We start from the raw sequence: 25,145 nt of genomic DNA, 5'->3' as shown, positions 1-25,145 counted from the left end.
TGCACTCCTTCTATTTATGTTCAATTGTGCTATTTTTATGTTAAAGGGACGAAAAGGCAACCAAAAGACCACGAGTGGAAATGTACACGGAGGAAGCAGAAGCCACTGGAGCCAAGGTTCCTGTTAAACAGAATGTGTTGATATACAGTATTGCACAAAGTCCTTGAACAATAAGTCACCTTTCTGACATGTAAGCTCCATCACTGTAATTATGGTTTGTAAGACAACTGTGAGACCGTCGTGAAGTGATATAAAAATAGATCCTGGGCTGAGCAGATAAAAGTGACAGAACACATTTGGGTCTAAAATAGCGCGGTTTCCTTCTTTTCACTCTTGCAGAGTCAGGGCAGCTTATTCCTATTGTGCCCACGAAGCCTCAAGTATTTGAAATACTCATTTTACCCTGGAAACAGTGTGTCTGTTTCTGTAACTGAGGTTAATGCGCTTAAACTTAATTTAGCCTATTAGTACCTTGAATCAACCTTTCGATGGGTTCCATGCTACCATTTTTATTTTTTGAGACTGCAAATAGTATTTGAGACAAATAAATAAAATAAACATTTACTGTGTCTCATTTGTGCCCATGCCATACTTTATTTAATAAAAATGTAATATAGCTTAAATGTGGCAAACTTGTGCAATGTCAGTCAACGTAAAGTGGCATGGTAACGTATTAGTTATTCAAAGCATGCTCGTACATTAAACACTTAATAAATACAGGTAATTCTCTGAAACACGTAAAAAACGACTTTTGGGACCATTTGTAAAAACACAATGCGGTAAAGTGACTGGACAGCAGCTGTCTCCGGACCAAACATAATTGGAAATACAAAACTATTTTACAACGATCAGGTAAACAGCATGCATACAAAAATAGACAACTATTATGATCGTTCCTCTGTAATTTACAACGCAAGTCCATTATTGCCAGACTTTATGTTTCCGTGCCCCCCGTTGTGTTTTTTGTCATTCTGTCGTTTCTCTATGAAAGGTACAATGTACATTCACAATCACTGAGGCACAGCACTTGATATACAATTTGTATAGGTGTCCCAAAACACTGTGTAGTGACTGCTGCTGTTGAGATATTAAATATATACAGGATATATGCGGACACCCTGTACACTCACAGACTCATACACAAACCTATTGATCGTATAGACATACATAACAAAAAGTTGCGTACATCCAAAACTGACCCTTCGTGTTGGCTATACGTTGCTGCAGCGTGATCGAACAGAAGCGAGGGGAGCCAGCCATGCACGTGAGCGATGAGTTGAAGCCTCGCCAGCAAAGTCCCTGACGCGTAAACGGAGCGCGCGCGCTCGCCACGAAAACCCTTGTGTTTTTACGAAGCCCCCGCGTCTTTCTTGTGCCTCCCGCGACAGCCCTCGTCGTTAAATGTGCTCTTGCGTGAGGTGTATGAGGTGAGGGGGCGATGGAGGAGGAGGAGGTCAGAGATGAGTCTGGTGCCTTCTATCTCCAGGAGGAGTTCACCCCAAAAAGCCCAGAGACCGGTTGGTGTCTTGAAGAGGGCCATTCTGCAAGACAAAGATGCTCATTAGTGACCAGCAGATGTGACGCGCATGCGGGGACGATGGCGGAACGCGTGGCACCTTGAGCGAGCCGTGGAGGATCCGCAGGCGATGCAGCTTGTCGTTCAGCAGAGGGTCGTTGACGCGGCGCACGAACGAGCGCTTGTACTCCAGACGCCCGGCCGACCGGTGGTCCCCCGCGTGCGACAGGCTGGTCTGCTCCAGGGCCCGGTACAGGTCCCCCAGCGAGTCGGCCTGCATCCTGTGGTCGCGGCCGTGGCCTGGCGAGAAGCACGAGGCGCGGTTAGCGAGCGATTCCGCGCGGCGCTTCACCCGAAGACGCGATGTCTCACGTGGCGAGGGAGAGGACGAGTTTTTTTAAAATGCCGTTTTTTAAAATGCGTCGCGAACCAGCGCGACACATTTTAACGGTAAATCTCTACACACTCGCTCCGTCATGTAAACGACGCGAGCGGCCGCCCACGCGTTCACACGTGCGGAGGGTTATGAGCTACCTGCCCACCGTGAAACGGCAGAAATGATGCAGCGTGTTTACAGCGAGGTCAGTGGGTTGACATGAGTAATAGGAAAGTTTCATCTGCTTCATGTTTACTTGGAAATAGGCGAATAGGAGAAGTTGAGCTTTCTATTTCTATTTAGGATTTTCAAGAAATTAAACTCTAAAGCAATTAACTGAACCGTTTGATTAACAGTTTTGACTCCCATAGACTCTCAGACACTGTATCATCATCAAGAACAGCGATGAAAGAAGAAATCCTGGAGGTTCAGCTCATCTGAACCAGAACCTCTCCCGTGTTGCGTTCACTGCCCTCTGCAGGCGTGACTCTATTACTACAGCGGAGTGCTTTTGGTCTTTCTGTTTTGCGTTCCGGGAGCAGGCTGGCACGTTCTGAAGCTTCAGGGCTGTGCTTTGAATGTATCAGGCTTTCTCCGCCGCCTGTTTTGTGTTTGTCTTTGGTCTTTACAAGCAGCGGTGGAGAGGCTGAGCAGCACCGCAATAGATAAACGAGGACAAGAAGAGAGGACCCTTGGGTGCATTTCTTTATCCTCTCTCCGAATTCAACATTAACACGGGCTGAAAGGATCCCCCCCCCGCTTCACCATTTAAATGCTGCTCAGAGGCACAGCGGCATCTCGATCGGGCGAGCGAGAGAGAGAGAGAGAGAGAGAGAGAGAGAGTGGGAAAAAAAAGGGAACGAGAACGCGAGTGTAAGTCTGTGTGTGAGGGAGCCGAGTGCCGACGTGAATCACTATCAAATAAGACACGAAATTTCATCTCGCTCTGACAAGGGCCCCGGAGGCCTCCAAAGGGAGATGGGCCGGCTTCAGGCGCCGCAAATGAAGAATTAACAGCCTGTAATCAAGGCCTGACATTCGCTGGCTCGGATCGGCTGTTAGCGGCTTTAATAAAATAACTGGGGATAAACAAGTGCACCTGCTCCACACAGGGCAGGGGGGTGAGCGGCACCGGTGGAGGTCCGCAGGACAGGAGCATCACAGGCACTGGGATTGTCATTGATCTCCTTTAATTATATTAACTCGTTAATTTTTTTATTTTTATTTTTGAGGCCTCTGCTCACTTCAATTCAAAATACGTGTGTCGCTGTCGGACCTGTTTCCCTGGCCGGGTCCAGCTGGTAGAGCTGAGGGTCCCTGTGGTCCGAGGCTGCGGCCGTGGCGGCCAGGATGGCGTGGAGCCCGCTGTCCCGGGGCAGCGTGAAGCTGCGCGGTTTCCCCCCCGCCTCCGAGTCCACGCTGGCCCCGAGGGGCGGCGGCAGCGCCCGGTACTGCTCCTGCAGCAGGCTGCGCTGCGCCGGCAGGGTGGACTGGCGCCGGTACTCCATGGCCAGCCGGTCCCTGTCCTCGGACAGCAGCGACTCCTCCACGGGGAACGTCTGGAGGTAATGCATCCTCGCGTTGCTCTCCATCTGCTCCTGAAAGGAGTTCCGGTGGCCCGTCTGGGGCCCCGGCGAGACGCCGTTGTTGTTGCCCATTCCGTCCTGGAGCTCAGAGTGGAAGTCCTCGTGAGAGGAGCGGGAGTGGAACGTGTCGGAGGAGGAGAGGTGTCCGCGCTTGGGCTCCAGGTACGGACTCACCTAAACGCAAAGGAACAGATGACTGGTTATAAAGGCGTCCATGTGGGCGGAGCTCATTAAATCAGCAGACTCACGGAGGACGCTCGGGGGTAGGTGTCGTAAGGAGGCGGAGGACTGTCCTGCTTCGGCATGGGGGGCATCTCCATGTCCTCGTGATCGCTCTCGCTCCAGTAATCTGTCATGAAGGGACATTAACACACTCGTGACGTGTGAACCAACGCAGGCTATTTACGTCCAACCAGCTCTGTGCAGCTGCGGCGTCTGTGTTTAGGCACGATGTAGGACGCTGAGGGTGAGGATGGATCCGAGACGGGAGAACTTCCCGTAAAGCTTCGCGGAGGTGTTGCGGGTCTAATTTTGCAACTTGGGTTTTGAAGGGAGAAAACAGAAAGGCAAAACCGGACGTCATCCGCCCACCTCAAGGTTCCTACATGCGCCGCTCAGCCTCACGGGGCCGGTACATTATATCCTGCCCGTTTGCATGAAGCAGAAAAGCTTCAGCACCGAAAATAACAAGCGTACTTCCCGGAAACCCCGGAATTAGAACCTCTGGACAGCAGGGGAGGCGACAGGCTTAATTCTCTCCATCAGGTTTTGTTTTTGTAGATTACTCTCTGGGCAGTTAAATTTTCAATGCATTTCTTTAGGCCAGCTGAATTAAACCACGACCAAACAACGACCGGGTGAAACATTCATCCGTGCGGTTATTACTTATTCCTCCAACGGAGACGTGTGTGCAGCCGCACTTTTTAATATCAGCTTTACATAACTGTTGACCGGCGCCCTGTAACAGACGAAGAATTCTTCGCAGCGCGGCGCACAGTCTGTGACTAATCTCACCTTGGTCCTGATGAATTTTCTCCTGCTCTGAGTAGCCAGCCACTGCCATACTGAGACGGCTCAGCCACCTGTGGGGGAGAATAACAGCGATGACGCACGCAGCCTCCAATGGGGCGGCTCCGGGGCCCGTGCGTGCGCTCGCCTCACGCAACCGCGCCGCTTTCGAGGGGAGTGGGCAGTCCAGTGGGAGGATTCAATTTCCGGCCCGGCGAGGGTTTAAATGCGGTCGGAGTTGATGTGGGACGGGGGGAGTTTGCAGCGTGACTGTAACGGCCTCGTTAACTCACCGGGACATGTCGTCTACATTTTCCGCCGCAAAGTAGAAGGTCTTTATCTTCGGGTGGCAAGCCTTGAAAGCACTAAGAGGAAACCAAGGGTATGTTGAACGTGGGACACGCATTAGCATTTGATAGAATGTCTCAGAGTGACAGAGAATTTTCATATATAGCAGGACGATAAGCACAAAAGGCAGCATCCGTTTCATGCTGTGTCAGGGTGAAGTAAATCTCTGATTTTAGATGGATATCGAGACTCACAACTTTCTCCTGCATTCAGTGGCCCGGTCGATCTTGAACTCCGGCAGGCTGACGAAGCCCTCCGCCTTCTCGTCCTGCAACAAGCAGACGCGGCGTTACCCCAAAGTGGCCGCTGACGAGCCGAGGCCCGGAGCCGGCGGAGCTCCGTCGCGCTCACCTCTTCGTTCATGTACCAGTACAGGCACGTGTCCTTCAGAATGAACCAATACTTCTTCCACTTCTGAGAGAAGTAGGTCTTGGCGTCCTTCTTCTTCCACAGCCAGCCCTCGCAGTCGCCCTGGCCCAGGTCCCTGCAGGAAATGCGCCGCTTGCTGATGGAGGACATGGGACTTGCGGCTGTGGGCGCCGACGGGGGAGCAGAACAGATCAGCGGCTCATCCGGACGCCGATGGAGAGCATGAGGCATGAGTCATGAGCCTGTCGTCCTACCTTTAGGCTTCTTTTTGGACCTCGACAGCAGTGAGGAGCGCTCGAACACCTGTGAAGTAACACAGAGCAGAAGGAACGACGTGTTGGAGTCTCAGTGCTCCTTCTACTACTAAAAAACACCCCCCACGAGGGACCTACGTGGTAGAGGGACGCCGAGTCCGAGCTGGATGTGGACAGGGAGACCTCCATCTGCAGGGCGGGGACCAGCGTGTAATGGGTGGGGCTCCCACCTCGCTCAGCCTTCCTCCGGTTCTGACTCAGGCTCCGTCCCAGCAGGAAGTTCTCCCCTGGAGCTTTATCCTCACTGGCAAAATGCAGCAGGGAGTTTTCTGCAGCGAAGCAACACCAGGCACACGTGAAGCCGAGGGCTGACGTACAAAGGAGCCACTGCAACATCTAAGTCGCAGAACCAGGCCCAGACGCAGTGACGGGCTTCAAAGCGACAGTATTAACAATGTGCTGTCATCTAGGAAAGTCTCAATACTTCCAAACAATGTCTCTTGTAGATAAATATAGCAGCCACACTTTTTTATACATATAAAAACAAAGCCCCGAGGAGCCACATATCACCGCCATCCCCAGAGGAAACAAACACACCACTCAAGTCTTTCTTTGAGACCAAAATAAAAATTCAGTCTCCTCCCACTCGATTTACCACCTCAGCCCAACCGTCGGCAGCAAAATGTGAAAATCGGGGACGAGAATCCTTCTGCTGCCAAAACAACAGCGCGCGTTCTGCATCCAAACAGCCATAAAAAGGGAGCGAGGGAGAGAGGGATGAAGGGGAGGGCGAGCGATGTATTGTGAACATACAGCATGGAGGAGATCGTGATACCCGGCATGTTATCAGTCTTGACAGGCCAGCTCATCCTTCCACTCTTTGGCTTGGAGATCTGAGAGGGTGAGGATATCATGAGCTCTCCGCCCACTCACCTCAGCTTCCTCTGTCCCTCTCTGTCCTCCTTCTCGCTGCTCTTCCCTTTCTTTTTCTCTCCCTCCCACCCGCCGCTTCCCACTCACCTCTGCGGCTCTCTCTCTTCAGCTTGGCCACGTCCTCGTTGTCTCCCGCCCAGTTGTATTCCACCGGCATGGAGATGGGCCTGAGCCTGCCTGGAGCACAGGGGACGTCAACATGACACGGCTGCCCACGTTAACAGAGGCGCAGACGTCTCACAGGCAAACAGGTGTCACTTATGTGGGACCGCTCGGCTGCCGTGACTCATCCTGGGGGTCGGGGTCTCACCATAGGTGGGCGTGCTCGCCCTGCGGACAGACGACGCCTCCTGGTTCTGCTCATACTCGTAGCAGTACAATATGGCGTCCTCCTCCACCAGAGGAAATCGCCTCCGGCACTCCTGGTCCAGGTAGGAGTTCGGCGACTCGGATCCCTCGGCACATTGGACGTCCGATTGAGGGTTGTCACTTGGCAGATTTCCCTCGTCATCTCTGTAGTAATGGGAAGTAGTTGTACTGTCACTGAGGATCAGATTAACAGGAGCACAGCCAACATGAGAGGAAAGCAGTGTTAGCAGAAGTAGAAGTTTTACCAACTCAAACTCGATCAAGGCCTGTTTTCATCTGCAGATGCACATTCGGTGCCCTGCAACTGTTCACGTCAGCAGGAGCAGAACCCGCGTCATCAGGTTCAGGCTACATGCATAGCAATATTTTTAAATCCCCTTAAAATATCCTCTCCTGCTAAAAAGGCCCGGGTGACATTATCTGTGGGACTTCGCGATGAGGAGAAGCCATCTGGAGGAGCTCTGGCAACACACTTGGTACGTTGAGCATCCAGATGCCTTCTGAGCTCCTCTGGAGGACAACGAGGCCCCCCCACAACACGTCGTCTAGTCAGCTCTGAATATATGAAAGCCCGAAGTAAGTTTTTCTTGCGTGGCTTCTGATTTCTGCCTGAACATTGCTAGTTGAGGCCACACTGGGGTCTAATGGCAGCAGAGGGAGCTTGAATGTTTAACTTCACCATTCTGATACTGTAGCTTAAAAACCTTGCGCAATTTGCAACGTTGACATATAATTTTGTGGGACACTTTGTAATTTTATGATAATCCAGTCCGGGGATTATGCAGCGTTACCACCATTAGTTAAATGACCTTTAATATTAGGTCCGTCTGTGACCTTTGGTGCGTTTTGAGTGTTTACCTGGGGGTGTATGGCTCTGCTGGAGGAGGGGGGATGTAGAGGTCTTGCAGGGCGCAGCTACTTCTCCTGGACGGAGTACTTAACGTACTGGTGGGTGTGGCGACGCTGCTGCCGGGGCTCTGAGGGAAGATTGGCTGTGTTTGAGCGAGTGTGTGTGTGTGTGTGTGTGTGTGTGTGTGTCACAGCGAGAAAGACAAACAGACAGAGAGAAAGAAGGAGACGAACAGTTACACACACTGACACATCGGAGATTCGGCGCTTGGAGTGGGCTCAGACCGAGCTGCCGAGCGGCTCGAGCGTGAAATGAGCAGCGTCCTGTACGTTTCCGATGCTCCAGTTCTAACTGGTGCACGCGACGAGGCAGCCTGTGCTGTACCTCTCATTCAGGCCGGGGGAAATGTGGCCACGGCCTAAAGTACACAGAGACACAGCGGCAGCATCATAAACGGACGACGGAGGGGAATCTGAACACAGAATCTGTTGAGCAGCGATAAAACATGAACTTTGATGGATTTATATAAAACCACTTAAAAGAGAAATTCACGCAGTGATAGAATAGTAATTTATCACAGCTCCAACTCTGCCATTACGTTGCGTAACTCAGAGCTGAGTAATATCAGAGATGTATTATCGGGAGGCATCTTCCATCGTATGACCATTATGTGTGTCAGAATTATTGCAGGGCGTCTGCAGCCCGTCATTGTTTTATCCTGAGTCACATCGCAGAATGAAGAGTGGAAGATTCTGTGTTCTTCTCAGTTTTTTAAAAGCACCATCAGAGGAGCAAAATTCGATGTAGGTGGAGAGGAAGAATGTGAGGATGTGAGGGGGGGGAGTCTGGGCATTACGGCGCTTCGGGCCCTGGGGGGGGGGGCATTTTCACTGGCCGGGGACTCAAAGAAAGGACGGGCTGCTTTAATACAAAGCCTCTATTTCCACCCGTCCTGGCTCAGGCGCGCGCTCCTAATAATGTAGCCGCTTTGGCCAAAGTAGGACAACAGATGCCACTTAGAGCCGAGTTGTCAACTTGTCAACGAGCGATGCAACCGAGGGATTCGTGCACGAGGCAGGTGGATGCAGCGAAGGCACGCGCCGTGGCTGCAGGACAACCATGGGTTTCATCAGGAATTTAGCATCATGCGCTCTAACGTTGCCCTCAGGCTTCTCGTTTCAGACGCCGACGGGCGGCGCCGCCCGTCTGTTCCGTCTCGCTCTCGCGACGCACACACACACACACACACACAGCGCACAAGCGGCGACGGGCACACGCGCACGACGTCGGCCCGGACGCGGGTCCGTCTCACCTGCAGCGCCAGCGGCTTCCACCTCATGTTCTTGAGCAGCGCGGGGGTCGACGTCAGCGTGCTCTGCGGGCGCTTCTTCAGCGTCAGCGTGACGCCCGCCGGGTCCCCGCGCAGCAGGTTCACCAGGTTCTTCAGCTGCCAGCCCACCTAGCCAGCAAGGCTTCTATTAGCACAGAGGCCCTCGGGCTTCATAACACGCCACGTCCTGCGGCCTCTTACATGAAGATGTTAAATGCAGCACTGGAGGCCACAGGCTTGTTGTGCACCTCCCCTGACATCGGTCTGCGGGCGCTGTCACGTTGTGATAAGTCCTGACACTGTGTTGTGAACAGCTGCACGCCTTGTAAATAGTCTTTAACCCAGTTTTGATGACATTCGGCACAAAAAAGATCCCGCCCAGAGAAAGTGTCTGCTGCTGAACCAAATCTGCCAGGTCCAGTTTGGGGAGGATGCATCGTCTCCTGCTCGGCCGACTGCGCCGGGCCTCGCTGTATGCTGTGTTTTACCGAGCAGCCTGAGACGCGGGGTGTTTTTCAGACTTTGCAATCGCTTTGTTCCTTCCGAGTAATTTTTCAGCCTGACAGCCACTACACAGAAAAATTATTCACACTGCAAGTGCATTAGAGGAACAGACAGGCTGCAACAGACACATCTATAATCCAAAGCTCGCTTTATTCCACGGTGGAAAGATTATTATGGCGCGCGGCGTGTTTATTTAAAGCAGCAACCCCCTGATTGTTGGACGAGCTGCTGTTTTTAATATATGTTTCTTATATAGCGAGCCTTGTGTTACTGTACACGGGGGTCCGCCTGTGTGACGATCACTGTGCGGAGACGGCTTTTGTTTCAGTCTTTCAGGCTTCTGCTCATAAATCCTAACAGTTTTCCATTTCTTATGCCGTATGTGGTCATTTTCAAAGTTAATAACCGCAAAGCAGCCTTCTCCCTCATTCGTTTTCCTTCGGTAATTATAAATTCCTTTTTCTCATTAAAGACACTCAAATCCAGTGAACTTTGCTCGGGCGCCTTCCGGTTGCCTCTAATGAGTTTCAAACGTCTCTCCTCTACTCGGCCCCGACGCCCAACACTCATAGATAGCGCCATAGATTCAGGTTCTCAGTACGTGCGCTCGTTAAAGCGGTCATCACGACTGACAGAGCGGTTATGTATCTGCAGACATGTCATTTCACTTTACACACGGCCGTCACCTACTTAAGCTGTCAAAGTCCCCCAGCTGCTGCTCATGCAGCAGGACATCCTCCACCACCACCACCTGTCACAACCTCCAGCCCACACACTAGGACTAGAAAGTCATTTATACTGTAGATAATATTTGAGTTATTGCACAGGAAATGACTGCGTTACAGTTTGGTTGTGTAATATTGGATGATATGTAGCCGGCGATACTGTAAACTACATTGTGTGGTTTATTTAGATGTTATTAACAGGGTCAGGCTCATTCAAGTTCCACTGAGCCGTCATTAGCGTGATTATACTGCAGACTGGGGACTATTGATGTTGGTCGTTAAAAGTCACTTCACGTTGAGGGAAAAAAAGAGGCCTGACACCCAAATCAAGTTTGTTTTTGCACTTATTCTTCATAAAATTGCTGCATTCAGTGGGTGAGTTGACTGACTGAAATGAACCTGGCTTGAGCTGTGCAATTATCAAACGTCGTGCTGCTGCACACAAGCAGCAATTATTTCAGACAAAGGCTGCTATATTTAAAATGTGCATGTGGGAAGTTTTTTCCGCTTATTTCCACTCAAATCGGAGTCTTTACTTCAGCGAGTTTGGGCAGTTTTCTCTTTGACTTAGAGAAGTCACACGGAGGGGAGCGATTTTGAATCCGCACTTTGTTAAGGGCCCTGAACCGATGCCCATGAGCAACTCAAGTGCCGGCGTAGACGCGGGTTCAAGGATTTAAAATTGCCTGTCTGACCGACACTGTGAGCAAGGTAACATCCTCCACAACCTACAACGGGCACTACAGCGAGCCACTCAGACGATAGCAGGTGCGGCGTGTGCAGCAGAACAGATGAGAGCATGAATAATAGAAGTGCATGCACGCGGCACATGCACAGTCTGAGGCAGGTACGTAGCCACACAGAGAGGAAAGCAAAGATCGGGCCTTACCACTGTCTGATGATTGACCTGGATGACTTCATCTCCAGCATGGATTTTCTTGCAGCGGTCTGCCAGCGACTAATAGATGGACAGAGAGGCCGAGTCATTAGCTGCTCCATTTCTCTGGCATGGCCGACCTGACTGTGGTATAATCGCAGTGACCCACCTCCCTCCGTGTCATTACACTATAACGCAGAGTGGGCGCAGTCGTACTTACTCCTTCTGTCGTCCCAGTGATCACATGCAGGCCGTCGTACGTGGATTTGATGTACATGCCCTGTGGGAGCACAGCAGGAATTTACCTTCATGTTGGCATTTCAAAGCACAGTCAAACACAAGGCTCGTTAAAAACATTTCTTTCCAGCTCCGTCTTAGAGACTGGCCGGGGTCAAAGCCTATTTTCAAATCTGAGGTTAAATCCTTGTCTCAGTTTGTTTTGCTTATTATTATCTTTCACCAAGGGTTGAAGGAAGAGAGTTTTGTAATGCAATGGGACTGGTCTTTCCAGAAAATACTGTATGTAACCACAGAGAGACACTTAAACATAACAGATGGATGCCATTTTTTGTAAATATAATATAAATGACTCAAAGGTTTTGCTGGAAATGGTCAGGAGTGCATCCCCCAAACACAAAAGCTGTATGTCAGGCTTCAAGATGAGAATAAGAGGGTTATTTTTAGTGGCCTTGACCCACTGTTGTGTTCAGGTTCCTCTGAACGGATGACAGAGCGTTCATGCCCCCTGCGAGCATTTGTATGGGGGGGGGGGGGGGGGGGGGGGGGGGGGGGGGCTCTTATCGAGGCCTCAAGCAGGGAGCTCATGCCTGAGTGTAGGTCAGTGCGAAAATGGAGTCGGCACAAAGTGACTGTGGTTATTCAGTGGAAACACAAATAAGTCTCATCCTCGCTGTCCAGGACTCTGTTACTACAGCCTGTTCTGGAAGTAAACGAATCCCCACTCAGATGTTGTATCGCAATTTGCATATTAAAGCACTGTGTGTTTCTCTTCTTTCAACAAAGACATGATGCGTTGGGTGTCGTGCGCTGACTCATATGCCCACCAGCTCAGCAAAACCCAGATTTGGGACAGCAGCAATAATGGAACGGAAGCGCGCAGTGTTTCACCACGGTGTCAAAATGTGACACGTTAAGCGACGTGTCCAGACTGAAACAATCGCGCTTTTCCGCCCGTGCAGGCGCGTATTGCAAATATTCGCCACGCAGGAACAGGCATCGCTCGAGAAACGGCCTAAACGAAAGCCAAACGCGATCAGCTTCCAGCGGGAGGACGACGCGTCGTCTTCCGGAGACGAGAGCGGAACAACTGTGGCACAGTGTGTCCTGAACAGCCCAAGCTGTGAGGAGTTCCTGTAAATACTAGTTAGTGGGAACAGGGGGTCAGAGAACACATTACTGTACCTGCAGTAGTTGTAAAATAGCTGTAAAATAGTTGGAAAAAGAATAAAAACAGCTCCCCTCCTTTACTTTTACACTGCATTTTCATCATAGACAGTAGATAAAACAGATCAGAGACGACCAGTAGGAAGGTGTGCGTGTTTAAGCCGGACTCACCAGTCCCTCAGTGGATTTAATGTTGGCTAGCTGCACAACCTCCAAATGCGCAGCCTGGGACACCATGGGATCAGAGGAGAGCGAGATGATGTGGTCACAAACTCCCGACAGAGTTTTACACTGGGGACCATATATTGAGGATTATTACAACCTTAATGGGCGTGAATTAAAGCTTAATGTTCATTTGATCCCGTGGAACGAGGACGGCGGCTCACCACATGCAGGATTTTGTTTTCCGTCTCGTACACGGAGCAGTCCTGGGGAACATTCAGAGAGCAACGTTACCTCAAGAGAATGTGTCAAAATGGAGTTATTATTGGCACTTCTGCTGTAGGTGGAAATAAGCAAAAGCGAGCAGCTTGGCACCTATAACCCCCAACACTCCCACACAGTCATGCACAAACACAACAAATGAATCACCGATGCGGAGGCTCGTCTCTCTCTCTCTCTCCCTCTTCCTCTCTCGGCCTTCAACTCGCTCCCCTTCACCCTCTTTCACGCCCACGTTTAATTTTTCCCACTTTTTTCTCAGATTTCCGTTTCGACGACATCTTCCACAGTGATTATCACAAAGACTGATTTACAGTATATATGTGTGTGTGTATTTATATATCTATGTCTGTACATCTGTGCTGTCTTTAGGTTGATGATCATATGCTTTTATTCATTTAAATTGCTGTCATGTACGTAATAGGGGATGCACAAGGTGCGGTACATTAGCCTATAGCATACAGCCTACAGTTTATTTACCTGTTGGACGATTGTGGTGAGTTCAAGACACAGCTGGATCACATTGTTTCTGGTCACAGAGTAATCTGCCACAGATGCAAAGGGTGATCTGAAAAAGAAGGAGCACCTGGAATGAACCATTAGATCATTCTTCCTTTGAGACTCAGTCACTGGTAAACACCAAACACATTTACTCAGACTAATGTAATATGTAAGTATGTAATATGTATATTGAATATAAAACTGACAGTCAGACAATCACGAAAAACAAATTTAATATTTTTGATAAATTAATGAATGAATAATTGACCAATTATGCATTTTCAAACTGAAATGAAACCCAGATTGCTCCTTTTTGCTGACGGACTTTATGTTAAAGGGAGAGAAGCAAATCACTTCCAAATTCCAATTAATCAAACGCACGCAGACTCAAACAGACTCAAATGCAAAATCCCACAGAGAAGCAAAGGATAAAGCCCCATAAACAGACATGCTCTGAGCTTTTTGGCCATGCTGTCAAATCTACTTATATAAGGCCTTCGCTTGTTTCTTTCTTGCTGGCCGATTGGCCGCGAACAGGAAACTGGTCCGTTCGTGACGAGGCGACGGCCCGGCCGCGGCGCTTCCGTGCTCTCACCTGTCCAGCCACGCCAGGAGGCTTTTGGCCGCGGCGATGAGGTCGACCACGGAGGTGAGGAAGTCGTTGGGCAGCTTCCGCGTGGCCCTGCCGTCGTAGTGGCCGCTGCGCCGCCGGCCTGTGATGAAGTTCTGCAGGTTCTTGGCAGACGCGTTCAGCTTATGAGACAGCGTCTTCAGATTCTCCGTCTCCAGGCCGTAATTCTGGGGGAGAGACGAGAGCAAATTCGCCGTGTTTGGCCGGTTTAACTGGGATTCCTTCGGGGGAAGCGTGATGTCTGGATGCGGCCGTTGTCATGACACTGCTGGGTTTAAATAAAGAGTCCACCTACAACAGTGGGAATAAAGCCGGCGGCCCACGCGGGCAGCCGCCGTCCCCTCCAGCCGTCGCTCCGGACGTCTGGGCACAAACCAAGCTGCACGTGCACGCCTGTCAGAGTTCCTTGGGAGGGGAGAGCCTGGCAGGAGGGCCACTAATCATATTTAATACAGCAGTGCACGGGAGACTTAAAACTAAATCCCAGTTACATAAGGAGCTTTGGGGCTGAGGCAGGGCCCCCTGTGCAGTGACGCAGGATGAGAGGACTTTACATTCATATTGCATCTCTGACCTCAGTCCACTAAACTCTCCAACTAGTCCACCTACACCCATCTCCATCGCTTCTCCACCTTTTCTATTTCATCCCCGACTCTCACTCGTCCTTTGCCCCTTTCTTCCTCCGCTTTCGTCTGGTTGTTCAGTAAGTCGTGCATTTGAGACCGCTACAGACTTTGGCATTCGGGAGATTCAAGCTGGTGTTTCTGAGCAGGGTATTATGGTTCAGTGTTTACCTTTAGATCGTACTGATTCCCCCCATTTTGGTGCACGGATAAAAATAAAAATCAGAGGGAAGGACGAAAATCGCAGCATCTGGGAAACATTCATCAGGATGCTACAGGTGGCTAAAATAGTTCCTTGAAGCCTTTTTACAGTCTTTTAAGATGTATGCTCTTGCTTATGCAAATTAAAGAGAGGAACATATAAGCATTGAGGGAGGAAACAAAAATTAAAATTCTAAAAGAACCCCATCCTCTGCTGACCTGGGACACAGGCTAACGCAGGACGCAGGACTTAATATCAGCAGCTCTTCAGCCCAATCGCTCTCTCGTGCTGACACACACAAAACGTCTGCTTCCAATTCTGGGACTAAGAGCAGGAATCGTGTCAGGAGGAGGCCGTAATCCCTGTAACTACTAATGACAGCTGTAAGATCTGCCTGGAGAGGATATTCCGGCCAGATTATTAACTCCAGTAGATTTGCTGTAGTGTTTGGAAGTCTAAATAATTCTGTGGGCATCTTGGACTCACCAGAGCACAGAGTAGGTCCACGGCCTCCAGTATCAGCTCCTGGTGGCCAATTCTGGACACTCCCAGATCCTCCAGCTCCTGGTGGGTGATTCGTAGCAGCTGGTCCCCCCCCACTTTCTCCTTCTCAAAGGTCTTAATGTATTGCTGCAGGCAGTCGTCCAGGCCTGGAGGAAGCGCACAGAACAACAGGGTAAACCTTCAGCACAGCGTTTGAAGGTGAGAATCTGTTCGCTGGCAGCGCCAGGTTTATCTTCTTACGAAAGTCCTATTTGCATTATGGGCCCAAACAGGACGCGATATTACTTCCCTCGCCGGAATCTGTGCTGAGAATCTGGCAAGTGTGAGCACAGGTTGTATTTTGTTGTGTGAAACTGTCTGTAACTGACAGATTCCCTCGCGTCAACAGTCCGAAAAACTCAGTTGCAGCGTGAAACTAGAGAAGCGCGTCCGGATAAGTCGAGGGCACGTGGGTACTTTCACCGCTGCAGCAGGTGCGGATGGACGCAACGCACGTAAACTGACTCGTGTCACGTTTGGACACTGTGCTGACGTTGACAGTAACGCATGTATACGTTATACATATACATGAATCAGATCAATCTAATGCATCAACATCGCACATTCCTGCAGCAACTTGCAGGAATCACCACAGATCCAGGAAGAACTCAACGAATGCAGTAACCGTGATGTCGACTGCACTCTCATAATAAGACCATGACTAATTATGTTGAAACCATGAAGAGTGGGAGATGTTACAAATGTTAATAGATTTGCTCTGCAAACAAATCCCGATGTTTATTTGATAATGCAATAATAATGCAATGACTCTAGAGTCTTATCTACAGTTTACACCATCCTCTGTCGGATCAAACAAACACCAATTAGCTGGAAGACTAACACTGAGACGGACATGCATCATAGCTGAATGTCACTCAGAAGTGTGCTGCATGCTAAGTGGCTCATCCTTGACCAGTGGAGACAGAGAAATTTGCTCCTCACTCTGAATATACACACACACACGCACGTATGCACACGCACACACACACACTGTGGACCAATCAGACACATGTGACTTCATCTGTGCCTGAACATGATCAACCATTCTTTTCAGCTCTAGCTGGCAGCTAAACAGCTGAGAAGCAGGGAGTTTCATGGTTTTGCATAAAACCTAAAGGCCTAACTAATCAGCCTCTTTACCCAGTTAATTAAGACTCATTACATCAATGAAGTATTCCCCGTGTTGCCGTGGAAACCATGAAGCTAGCTTTGGCAGGGATTCTTCCTGACCATGGGACAAAATAGAGAAATGAGTGGGGAGGGCGTGACGCTTTACAGAAAGTAAGTGGAGGAGAATCAGACATCTAGGCACTAACTTTCTCATCTGAAATTATTAAGTAATTTAAAATCTCATATGGGATTTTACATTCACAGCTAATGTGAATTATGATTTATTGGCTGCTGTAGAAACCAAAGTTTAACTTTAAATTCTAGAAAGACTGACTCCAGTAGGAAGGTAAGTGTGCTTTCCATGAATAAGTAAAGGATTCTTTTTAATGTTACATGTTTCATAATTGCTTCAAATATGTGGTACTATATTTTCTGGCTGCTGCTGCAAATATATACTGTACTTCATTTAGCCTGCTAATGATTGCAGCATGAAGTTTCTTCAGTTCATGTGCAGGTCAGATTATCAGACGCTTAGGAGAAATTAAAAGCACAGCGAGAATCCTGATCTTCATTCCACTTAATCCCGTAGTAAAGTGAGGTATATATAAGGCTGCCAGGGATGTTATAATGGATTTACATTAATCTGAATGGTCACTGATCACTGTCAGTCTAGAGCCGGTGCAAGAAATACAGGCTCCCACTACAAAGATACAACCGATACAGTTCACAGAACATGAATTATGTTAATGCACAGTGCCGGAAAGAGTAAAGGGATTACACTAAGCCTGCGTTAAATCTGCGCCTCAAAACACACACACACAACTCATAAAAACAATACAGGAAATGAACATATTATTTTCACGCATCCACCATGCAGCCGTTACGAGCAAATATTGACCCAAAGCTGGAATTCGCTCCCCTTTTGTGATGAGCGGCTGAGAGGGTCGGACCCACCAGAACTCTGACTGGGGGGTGGGGGAAGGTCACAGGTTGCCCCTGCTTGGCCTCCAGTGACATCTCAGAGCTGTATGCTAATCGTGGAACCTGTGAATGCTATGCTAGACAAGAATGAACCCCCCCAACCCCCCTCTTTCCCCAGTGCCCCTCACTTTAAATTACCATTACTGAGCTCTGGGCACAAGGATCTTCTCTGCTCCACTTGTCAGATGTGAGGCGCTGAAGAGGCCGCTCTCACATCCAATCTCCACTTCCCGTTCTCTACATTGCTCGTGTGTGCTATCGTCTTATTTATAGATCATCTTAGCGCTCATTTCCCCCGTTGTGGTCCTTCAGTCTTCGCCTTTCTCCGCATCCTACGATCTCCTTCATTCAGTTGTCGAGCCTCCCTGACCTCATACGCTCCCATTTTCTCCCTGTCTTTTAGGCGTCTTGTTCGAGAGGGAGCACCTGATTCCGATACAATCGCAATCTGTCAGCGCCGGCGCCGCAATGACCCACGGGTTCTGACTAAGGGTGTGTGGAGATCCTGCAAAAGTGAGGGCACAGGTATGCGTCCGTTTTCATGTGGAGGATCTCTGCAGACGGACACGTGAGCTCTTGTCTCTGCAAAACAACACTTTCCACCGACACGACAAGCCTCAGCACCGGTTTTCATTATCATTGCTTATGGTAATCACTCTGTAAAGCAAACAGACAAGACGCAGCGGATCTAACAAGCAAACCATGCCCAGAAAGTGTCCTAATAGGCTTGTGTGGGCCTCTTGGGTCTTTGGAGACTGAGCAAGCTTTGCTTTAAGGGACTTTTTCTCCCACCGAACCTCATGAATGATTCATTAATTTTAACAGTGTTTTTATTAATCGAACCACTTTTGCTGCATTCCCAGCCCTCGACTGTGTGTTTTTGTTCCCTTGTGTCAAATACCTCCAGAGGTGCTTCTTTATCGCTGCATGTCGTTTGATTTTGATCATTCTGATGGAAGCTTGTCAAGTTTGAGGAGATGAGCAGCACAACGCTATTATTAAATACTGATGCACTGCCTCGCCTCAGGTTTCTGTGCTCTGTAAGGACATATAAACAAATGAAGCATGACGCTCTTTCGAGTCAGCTGTGACTTCTAAATGATTGGGAACATCTGTGGATCAACATTTCGCAGATGGCTGTAAAGCACTGATATTGCACTGCTATAATAGCTCTTATTCCTTATACTGCTCCGCATCAGTCGATAACTTCAGCCTTTCCTCTAAATAGCCCACCGATCCCGACCCCACATCCAGCGAGGGGGTAATTGTTTGTGTGTAATTATAGGATCTCCACGTTTCCCAGCCTCCTGCGAGGCAGCGCCGCGTTAACAATAACCGCAGGACACAATAGAGGTTTAAACAGGCGTCTGTGCTATTTGAATGTGTTGGGCGCCGGGGAACGTGTCGGTCCGCGTGGGCAATTCGTCACCACGCTTTAACGGAATCGATCAAATGATTTAAGGGTGTAATTAAAATCCGCTGGACGCGTCAAGCCCCGCGAGGCGAAACCCCAAAGATCAGCAGGTGTTTTGTTCTCCCGCGGCTCGTCGAGTGGATCTGGAGCCGCGCGAGCGCAGTATTCTCCGAGGCATTTGGGGGGATTTGGCGTGATTTCTGAGCCCGAAGCCCCGCTTTACCTTTCATCCAGTCCACCACTTGGCTGGAGCTCCACTTGCTCACAGGCTCCATAACCAGTGCCATGGTAGAAGTTTGTCTTGTTCACGCCTGACAAAGGGGAAACACTCCCAGCGCCTCTCCAAAAAAAAAAAAAAAAAAAAAAACACAATAAAAAATAATAAAGAATACACTTCAGCGAAACGAATTCAAGAGCTCTTCTCGGCTGCGTTCGGGTGTTTACATATAAAACGAGGTAGGTCCGAAAGGTCCAAAATGTCGTTTTAAGAAGCCCGAGTGCAACCCGGCAGACTTGTGCGCATTCCTGTGCTGGTCGGTCGCCTGAAAGAGCCCTTTAGTTGTCATTCAAGTCAGGTTCAGCGCTGGGGATGCTGGTGGGGTCGCTGGTGCCGGACCCACGCTCCCAACACACATCCCAGTAAGATCCAGAGCGGGGGAGAACAACGCAGCGACTGTTACTTTCCTCCAGCGTCTGGGGAGACTGGGCTCGCGCTGAGCATCCTCCCTCGTACACAGACATGGAGTCACAGCCCTCACCGTGCGAAGTACCCGAGTATGAGGCGCGATTAGTGCCACGCGGAGGCGCGGGGAGTCACAGCACCCAACGTCTTTTAATGGGAAAGAGGTCCTGATTAGTGGATCATGATAAGAATAAGCGCAGAATCTGTGAAAAACTACGATACTTGTTCTGAGAAAATCACGTTTTACAAATGTGCAGATATCACAGTCTGTTTTGCACTAAACACAGCAGTGTATTTAAAATATCTAATTGTTAATACTTGTTCAGATTAGCTAATAGACTTCACTGCCATCATCAGTTAAACATTTTCCACCAACTACACATTTTAACTCGTTAATTTTGGAAACAGCTTCTGCGTATTTGGATACAAACAGATAAAGCGTTACCTCCCACACTCCGGGCACTAATTACCCGCCATACAGTTCATTTCCTGGCGTCTTTGTCACCGCACAAAGCGCAGTGTAGTGGAAACGGCGCTGACCTATGTAGAGAGAGTGAAATCCTACATTTATGACATTTAAGCTCTTTAAACACAAAATGCTAAGTTAGACTGACATTGGCAGTGTCAAAGCATGTTTAGGCAATTAGTCTTAACTGTATTTATAGATAATGTTTTGTTTTAAGGCTAAGTATTTTTATTTTACTTACAAAAGTTCTTTATTCAGAGTGTGTTTATTATAATTTTTGGTTTTAATACAGAAAAATAATTCAGGAATATTTTACAGTTTCAAGAGAGTCACAAAACAAATAGTACAACAAAACTTAGTAATAAGTACAAGTTGGTAAATACAGTTTTTTGTCAATAATCATTTATCAATATTGCATTGCTTAAAATGAACTCAGCTGAAAGCACTGCTGCAGACAGAACTGTAACTGACAAAGGTAACTGAATGTGTGAACTGTGAGGGATACAATATCCAGCATCGATAATGTGGCAGGGAAACGCCATTAACAGCAAACTAATGAACTACTCATGACTGTATATTTGTAAAAGTGGAAATAGCTTAAATTAAAGCCAATAACTGTAGCTACAGGTGGATGGTGCAGATCCTGTCAAAGTGATGGGGATGAGAACAAGAGGGAGTAGATGGCAATATTAATGGATGGAGACAAGACTATGGATAAGGCATGAAATGTGACACATCTATAAGCACAATTTCCAAAATCCAATATAACACATACAATATCAGCAAAGTGGCTATGGAAGGCAGCTGTTTACCTAAAGTTAAGGCTTTCACCCACTTTCATGTAGGCGATAAAGGCACCAGATTTGCATGGAGCCCAAATTTCCTATTTCTTATAATTATTTCTCATAATTATCCCTTTATTGCCAGGAGAATTTCCACAATGCTGAATTTGAGGTGAAAATCTGTGTGTAAAAAACATTTTGCCTTCTTCTTCGTCTTCTACTGCTGCAGGTGCCAGAATAAATACCTCGTTGCTGCCACCTACTGGTAGCTGCGTTTCAAACCGCCCTCTAATGCCTTGACACCGTGCTACCTTTATTTTGATTATTCAATAATGATCTACTCAAGCTAGTTCAGGTTTAGGTTTGAATATGCCACTAGCTCTTTAACCAATAATACAACTGAGGTTAAATCAGGGAATGAGGTAAAAGGAATGCGTGCAGGCTCTAACTACGGTGATGCCGCTATGACCTTAGCGGGCTGAAGAACGGGTGCCACAGCGCCTCCTCCATGGTGATCCGCCGGGTGACGTCATACTCCAACATCCATCTGAGCAGGTCGAACAGCTGCAGCTCCTCCTCACTCTTCTCCTGCATGTATTGCTGTATTACAGAAAGGCAGTTGCTGTGATTTTTCTCCTGTCACCGCCTCAAACACAAGACTAGGGTTGATTGACTGATCGTGTACCTGGAGTGGTTTACAGTGTTTCTGGATGTAATCATTAGAGCAGCTTCGCTCATCCCAGTCCACGCAACACTGCTTTCTGAACAGACAATAGACATAGTGACGGCTCTGCTTTCTTTTTCTTTCATGTCTGAATTGTAACATTGTAAATTATCGTGAAAGCAGATACGTAGTATGTGTGAGAGTGTTACCGTGTGTGTTTTAGCAGATGGGGGGGAATTGGCCCAAGGATTGTCTCCATCATAGACAAATGTTCCTCACTGTCATGGGTCTAAAAGAAGAGTTCAACTTAATACACTACTCTGTCTCTCCCTTGCTGTGTGTAGGTGTGTGTTTACAGGAAACAGCGTCCGTCCCAGGTAGAACTCCATGAGGATGCAGCCCAGACTCCAAACGTCACATGACTGGTTCCAGCCCAGATCTAAGCACAGACAAGAAGAAATCCATTAGTTATTTGAGAACCAGACTTTTATGTAATAGCTTTGTGTATGCATGAAGTGTGTGTGTACCCAGTAGGACCTCTGGAGCTCGGTAGTGGCGCGTCGACACCAGGGATTCATGGTGCTCGTGGTCGAACACAGCGGTGCCAAAATCCACCACTTTCACATCCAGCCTCCTCAGTTTCCGCTCCCCGCATCTCTGGCACACACACACACACACACACACACACACACACACACACACACACACACACACACACACACACACACACACACACACACACACACACACACACACACACACACCTAAACATTTGAACATCATTTTAAAGTGTTCATCAGCCACTATATTTCTTTACTTTCTCACAGTTGTAGTCCAGGTCATAATCAGAGCAGACAAACAGGATGTTCTCTGGTTTTAGGTCTGTGTGCGTCAGCTTGTTGCGATGCAGGACTGTAAAAAGTCCAACGACACACAGGGGTTGTTCGAGGCTTCATTAAAAGACGAGCAGCATGAAGTCGGAGCGCACACTTATCTTACAGCTCACTGCTCTGAAGAGCTGGAAGGCCATGTGTCTGATCTGCTCCACGCTGAACGGCAGGAACTCGTTCTGTCTGAGGAACTCGAACGTGCTGAGGCCCAGCAGCTCCAGCACGATGCACACGTGACCTTTGTGCTCGAACCAGTCCAGCATCCGCACGACAGCACTGGCAACAGAGAGGGACATGTGACGGGCGACGTCTTAACGACTGAGTCCTGCTTGCATTCAGACGCTTTGGCCTCACAATCTGTTGTCGTCGTCGAGGCTGTTAATCTCCTCCAGCACTGCAATCTCAGACCTCGCCATCTCACAGAAACCCTCAAGGTTCCTCACAATCTTCACAGCCACATGCTCATTTCTGGGGAACATACAAACAACTGAAACCATATACCAAAAGGAGAAATTATGGTCAACTTCAAGACTTACTTGACTCTGTCAATACATTTTACAACTTTTCCAAAAGCTCCTGCTCCCAGCGTCGAGACGAGCTCATCTGGAATAGACGGACCACCAGAACATGCAGAATAACCTTCATTATCATTTAGTAACAGTGCTTCAATATAAGAGCTAGATATGAATTGCATTGACTACATCTTCCTTTCAGCACGTGGCCCGTGTGATAGACCAGGTGACCGTCTTCGTCATCCTCACAGCTTCTTCTCTGGCCCTTTTTTTCTCCGCCGTCATCGGTACTGACAGGTTTATCACCAGGAAAAGGAGATTCCAGCTGGAGCCGGCTGTCATCAGCCTGAGAAAAGTGGTGGACACATGCAAGACGATGTGAGGGAGGCCACGTGCTTGTGTACATGGGTGAAGGTCGTGTCTGACACAAACAGGCTGACAAACTGACAAATGGACAAGACGGGGCAAGACGCGGGCGACAGTTCAGAGCATAACAATGTGTTCATCATCGAAACGGACTGAATGCCAATGAGACGCAGTTTAAATTTAGATCATCAAACAAATGAAAATAGTTTAGAAGCCATAATTGAAAACTGGCGTTCAAATGAACCTGGAATGGAAAATAACTCGTAGCTAACATACCGAATTACCCATTTCTGGGGAGGTGCTGTGCTGAGGGGCTTCGTCTGATCGTTGTCTATTAACAGAGAGAAAGGAGGTAATAGAGTAAATAATTAAAATTCAAATGACCCCAATATAGATATAAAGTATTCTCCTTGTAACTCAATAGATGCAAAACATCCCAAAGCATATAGGAACCAACATGAAAAACATTTAATAGCTAAATAAATAGTAAGACATATTTCAAAATGTCAGAACATAATGCAATTGTCATATAAAGTGTCTGTGCTATGAAGATTATCATGATGAATACAAATTAATCAACCAGCACATGAATTTATTTTAAATGCAACGTGTTGGTTTTTAGTTAAGACTTTATAACATTTTATATAACAAAAAACCGATCATTATAACTTACAATATCTGTTGCTGTGTCTGAAGAAAGCAACCCTTCAGAGTCTTCCCTCCTCTGCTGTCCTCTGTCCTGCCAACGTTCAAAATAAACCCAAGTAAATGCAGCTGTAGAGACACAGCAGGACCGTCAGCGCCTCTGCCTGTGTGCTCTGTCTGGCATTCAAACCCACTTTCCTCCACAGTCCTTGACTCACAAGGGCAAAGGTTTCCCCGTCGCCTCAACTCCTCCGTGTCCTCTTCTATGTTTTCCGAGCTATACATAGTGTAAGGCTCCTCCAACCTAAAAAAAACATCTGGCGTCTTTCTGCAGGGCTTTCCCTGGAGAACACTCAGTTACAGCCCCCCCTCATTTAACGGGGAAGTGTGAACAGAAACTATGTAACTAGAATAATCCCAGAGTGGAAATTATCTTTTTAGAGCTGTCGTCAGCTATGGCATAAAATAAAATAGATCCATCCTCCCTGTAGAACACCATCATATACTAAAGCATTAAAACTAGTTGGATGCTAATATTGAACATTTCTCAAATGCAATTCAATGAGTAAACCTTTGTTTTTAAAATGATTAAATAATTTCCAATTTTTATTCTATAGTGACTTTTTCCGTCAGGTGGGAACTGAATGGGGCTCAAAATAAACTGGCGTGACCATGTTCATGACCACGAAGGAACATTCCACCATTGCCAAAGTGAGGGTCACACTTGTTGTGGTGTTAGTTTTTGCCAAAATACCGGTCTTTAGCAGATTTCAGCCAGCAGTGAATCAGTCCCTAATTTGTGACAGTACCTAAAATACAACTAAAACCTTTAAACATAGTTTATTTAGTTTGTTGAGACATTTCACTGGTCCTGTCAATAACCTCTATGGCTGATTGACATCATGACAGCGTGTCCACAAGCTCACAGTTTGCAGTATTAAAAGTGACGGTATGCAGAGGCTCGCTGGGCCAAGGGCATCACACTTGTCAATGCCTCCAGCTCCCGTCTTGTCCCCCTTCCAGAAATAGCAGACATACCTTATACAGAGCCGGCTGTAAGCCTACACATGTGCAATATACAGTACGTAGAATAACGGTATGTTTGCAAAACTGTCAACTACAATTATACCCCAAGAAAATTTAAACACATGCCCTGTGTAGGTTAAATTATTTACATCTTGTGATTTTCTGGCTTGTGAAATTCAGAGAGGCTTTGCTTTTTATAGTCGATAATGTTTAGGAG

General features: G+C 48.0%; 2 protein-coding genes across 9 annotated transcripts; both read right to left on the bottom strand.

The window, feature by feature from the left end:
- Positions 1–571: 571 nt before the first annotated feature.
- LOC114869324 (connector enhancer of kinase suppressor of ras 2-like) lies at positions 572–19,639 on the bottom strand. Of its 8 annotated transcripts, none has more exons than XM_029173469.3 (22): positions 19,119–19,639; positions 15,334–15,497; positions 13,987–14,189; positions 13,371–13,476; positions 12,836–12,877; positions 12,621–12,740; positions 11,266–11,325; positions 11,058–11,126; positions 8,922–9,068; positions 7,618–7,751; positions 6,701–6,933; positions 6,478–6,567; positions 5,596–5,786; positions 5,458–5,506; positions 5,186–5,364; positions 5,029–5,102; positions 4,780–4,851; positions 4,493–4,560; positions 3,727–3,827; positions 3,169–3,652; positions 1,617–1,816; positions 572–1,541 (listed from the first exon to the last, which is right to left on the bottom strand). In XM_029173469.3, the coding sequence occupies exons 1-22, from the start codon at positions 19,180–19,182 to the stop codon at positions 1,494–1,496; spliced, it is 2,898 nt and encodes a 965-aa protein (XP_029029302.1). In that variant the 5' UTR covers positions 19,183–19,639; the 3' UTR covers positions 572–1,493. The 8 variants fall into 8 exon arrangements, with proteins under 8 accessions (XP_029029302.1, XP_029029306.1, XP_029029304.1 ...); XM_029173473.3 differs by having other exon boundaries at positions 6,701–6,903; XM_029173471.3 differs by having other exon boundaries at positions 7,618–7,736.
- Positions 19,640–20,266: 627 nt separating this feature from the next.
- Positions 20,267–24,197, bottom strand: LOC114869325 (dual specificity protein kinase CLK4-like). Its single transcript, XM_029173477.3, has 12 exons — positions 23,931–24,197; positions 23,534–23,588; positions 23,081–23,237; positions 22,916–22,982; positions 22,734–22,847; positions 22,489–22,655; positions 22,307–22,401; positions 22,017–22,146; positions 21,846–21,928; positions 21,699–21,778; positions 21,511–21,586; positions 20,267–21,425 (listed from the first exon to the last, which is right to left on the bottom strand). Exons 1-12 carry the CDS (start codon positions 24,185–24,187, stop codon positions 21,288–21,290), a joined length of 1,419 nt encoding a protein of 472 aa, XP_029029310.1. The 5' UTR covers positions 24,188–24,197; the 3' UTR covers positions 20,267–21,287.
- Positions 24,198–25,145: the final 948 nt, after the last annotated feature.

Source organism: Betta splendens, chromosome 14 (assembly GCF_900634795.4).
Source record: "Betta splendens chromosome 14, fBetSpl5.4, whole genome shotgun sequence".
In the NCBI taxonomy this organism is placed as follows: Eukaryota; Metazoa; Chordata; class Actinopteri; order Anabantiformes; family Osphronemidae; genus Betta; species Betta splendens.
This window is presented reverse-complemented; position numbering and strand designations above follow the sequence as displayed.